This window comes from Salvia splendens, chromosome 7, assembly GCF_004379255.2.
Source record: "Salvia splendens isolate huo1 chromosome 7, SspV2, whole genome shotgun sequence".
Lineage (NCBI taxonomy): Eukaryota > Viridiplantae > Streptophyta > Magnoliopsida > Lamiales > Lamiaceae > Salvia > Salvia splendens.
Window position 1 is genome coordinate 27,105,987 of NC_056038.1, and position 3,300 is coordinate 27,109,286.

Here is a 3,300-nt window from a genome sequence, read left to right on the forward strand (position 1 = left end):
CACAATTTGTCAAAAAATTTGGGCGCAAAGTTGAGAGCGAAAACGGCAGATTTTATGACGCGATAAAATCTTCATATTTATAATACGTGGGTATCCTATAACAAAGGAAGTAAATTAGGTCACTAGAAATAAATAATAATAAGAAAAATAAAAAATAAGAGAAAATGGTAATAAGGGAAGTAAATCATGTGAGGAATATGGTTATAAGAGAAATAAATAAGGTAATGAAGAAAAATATGGTTATACTAACTGCGTGAGTCACTGTTTCTCTATCATCTTTATTTTTACTAGGAAATTAATTTAATAGAGTTCCCCACATCATACATAATGATAATTAAAAAGAATTAAATATAATAGAAACCCATAAATTGTGTGCAACCATAGATATACTAGTATTTTTTAGTGAATTAATTGAGTTCTTGATAAAAAAAACTTAGATTTTCTTCCATATAAAATTTTATTTGAGACAACTAGTTCACGTTAGAAAATTACTATCTTCTTTTTATTAGGATTCTTAGTGTTAGCATAACATGATCTGAAGCTGCTACATTCCATTTCCACACTAGTGAAGCTCTTTTAGGGAGACAGCTATAGGGCTCCGAACAGAGTGGTTTTGAGAAGTCCATTTCAAGAATCCTTGAACGAATGTAGTATTCGGAGCTGATGCGAGTAGTTTGAACTTGACCTCGTACTTCAATTTCTGGTTTATCTTCGAGAACTTGAGTGTGGTAGGCTCAACTTGTACATCAACGCCGCGTGGTGGCGATATCACGACGCGGTAAGATGAGTCTGCCTCGCCGACGTTAGTCACAGTCCTTGTGTAAACCTGGGAAGTTGATTTTCCATAGAAATTGATTGAAAAGGAAGGATAATTTAGCTGCGCTTCCGCTATGCTCGATTCCACCGAGCAATTCACCCTCCTCTGTAGAAAGATGCCCACCTGGCGGTTTGTATAGTTCAAACCGCAAAGGTAAGAGACGTAGTCTTTGGGGTTGATGTCGTAGATGAGCCCCGGATCGTTAGCTCTTGATGGATTCACTTGGCCTGCCCCTGTGGCGAACACGTTGGCCGGGAGGGACTTCTCGTCCTCAATCGGGTTATGAGCGAGGTTCACGACGTCTGCACTTGTCATGATGGCTGACTTGATTGCAGCGGGCGACCAGTGAGGATGCGCGCTTTTGAGCAGGGCCGCCACGCCGCTGAGGTGTGGGGCCGACATTGAGGTACCTGAAATTATGTTGAAGGTGGATTTTGTGTTGTGTTTGTTTTCAACAGAGGTGGGCCATGCTGCAAGAATATTGACTCCAGGGCCTAAAATGTCGGGTTTCAGGATTCCAGGGCTTGGATAGTTAGGTCCCCTGGAAGAGAATGCAGCAACGACAGGCGCGTGATGATCATCGCCTATCAATGTGCCCTGGAATGAAATTGTTGCGCTGGGATTTCTTGTTGAATTTATGTATGCTTTGATTTTCAACCCGTCTGCATAGCTGAGGTGTGTGGTCGGAATGACGTGAACGTCGGCTGAAGTGGTGTTTGCGTATTCCTCGTAGTTCAGCAGAATCATTCCGACGCCACCGCCGCTCTTCACTACGGCGCCCTTTTGGATTCTTGGCCCGCCTAGTTCACACACCACTATCTTCCCTCGGATGTTGCTCTGGCTGAGTGATTCGTTGAAGCAGTAAGGCGCGTATTCGTCGGAAGCGTTGAGCATCCCTGCATAAACAAGAGGGAATAGCTTTTTCGGGAAATTCCTTGGTTGAAAAGCTGATTGGCCATCGAATTGTTGCTTGTTTCCCAACACTGCTCTGGCTCCCAGTTTTCTGTCTATAGTGCTTGCTCCTACCGTCAGAATCCATGGTGCCCCGTTTCGTACGAGGCCGGAAAATGGGCCACCATTTCCACCAGAGCAGCTAACGAAGATGCCTTTCTGCATCGCGCTGAATGCACCAATAGCAATTGCGTCTTGGCGGAAGTTAATCGTCTCCAGACCTAGAGAAAGTGATAGCACATCAACTCCGTCTTCAACAGCTGCGTCCATCCCAGCAAGGATATCGCCTTCACCACAACATACTTTGTAGATGGCTAAATGAGCAAGTGGTGCAACACCCGCAGCTGTCCCATTGGCACTGCCAAAAACATTCGCGCCTTCAACGAAATTCCCTGCAGCAGTGCTGGCAGTGTGAGTGCCATGGCCGTCGTCATCGAGTGGGCTTAGGTACTCTGCACTGAAGTATCTTGCTCCAATGATTTTGTTGTTGCACGTTGTGTGGTTGAATTGACACTTCCCCTTCCACCTAGCTGGTGGCGGAGGCATCCCCTTGTCGCTGAAGGACGGATGTTCAGGCAGAACTCCGGTATCCAACACTCCAATAATCACACCTTTACCATAATTTGAGTGTTTCCAGAAACCTGTGTTCTGGGTCAACCCCAAGAAGTTGGGGGAGTGTGTTGTATGTAAAGACATGGGCTTCTGAGGCCGTGCCGAGATGAAACCATTCTTCTTCTCCATATCCTTGACGTGGTTGGGTGAAAGCCTAGCAGCAAAGCCCTTAAACACGTGGCGGTATGAGTAAACTAGTCGCGTCTCGTCCTCACTCGTGCTTGCTGTGGTAGCCGGGAGAAAAGAGCGGTACCAGCTCTCTAGATCTTCGGACTGGGAATGGGACATAAGGTGGGCATCAGGTGCCTCAACATGAACAATGTAGGTTTCTAAGGTGTGTTTATTTGGTGCCTCAGACTCAGATGCAAATATGGGCAGTCTAGTGATGCAGAATATGCTAAAGATGGTAATCCCAAGAGATAGGAATGCCATGTTTATTAACAAGGAATTGTTATTGCTGTGGATTCCATAATCTTCCATTCTTATAGAATCTATTTCGTATACGAGTGGCTGCCATTTTTGACCCATAAATATTTTCCACGGTATAGTGCTCTCATGATTAGTTTTTTTTTTTTTACTTTTACTTTAATTTGGTGAAATTTCTATTCGTCCAGTGCTAGTGCTTTTAAGTTATTAACATTTAAAGATTTTGCTTGCGGTACTCGTGCAACAATTTTAATCTTTTAATATAGTTTTATATAAAAAGTTGTGATTTAATCTACTTTTGTTTTGTTAAATATTTTGTGAGCTTTCCTGACAAACATTAACTGAAATTGACGAAGACTCAGGTCAACTTAACCGTTTCTAATCCACTAAAAATTATACTCCAAAACCAATCTCATTTATTAAAAATTGAATCTTCTGTTATACCTTTATCATTAACTAAAAATTAAATAATTAATAAAAAAAATAATAGACAA

At 42.6% G+C, this 3,300-nt stretch overlaps 1 protein-coding gene across 1 annotated transcript; it reads right to left on the reverse strand.

Moving 5' to 3' along the window:
- Nucleotides 1-480: 480 nt before the first annotated feature.
- On the reverse strand, nucleotides 481-2,829 carry LOC121811192 (subtilisin-like protease). Its single transcript, XM_042211998.1, has one exon. The coding sequence runs from the start codon at nucleotides 2,810-2,812 to the stop codon at nucleotides 563-565; it is 2,250 nt and encodes a 749-aa protein (XP_042067932.1). The 5' UTR covers nucleotides 2,813-2,829; the 3' UTR covers nucleotides 481-562.
- Between the last annotated feature and the right edge of the window lie 471 nt (nucleotides 2,830-3,300).

Excerpts from the sequence above, each read along its gene's own strand:
- LOC121811192 (XM_042211998.1), bottom strand. The coding sequence starts at position 2,812 with ATGGCATTCCTATCTCTTGGGATTACCATCTTTAGCATATTCTGCATC.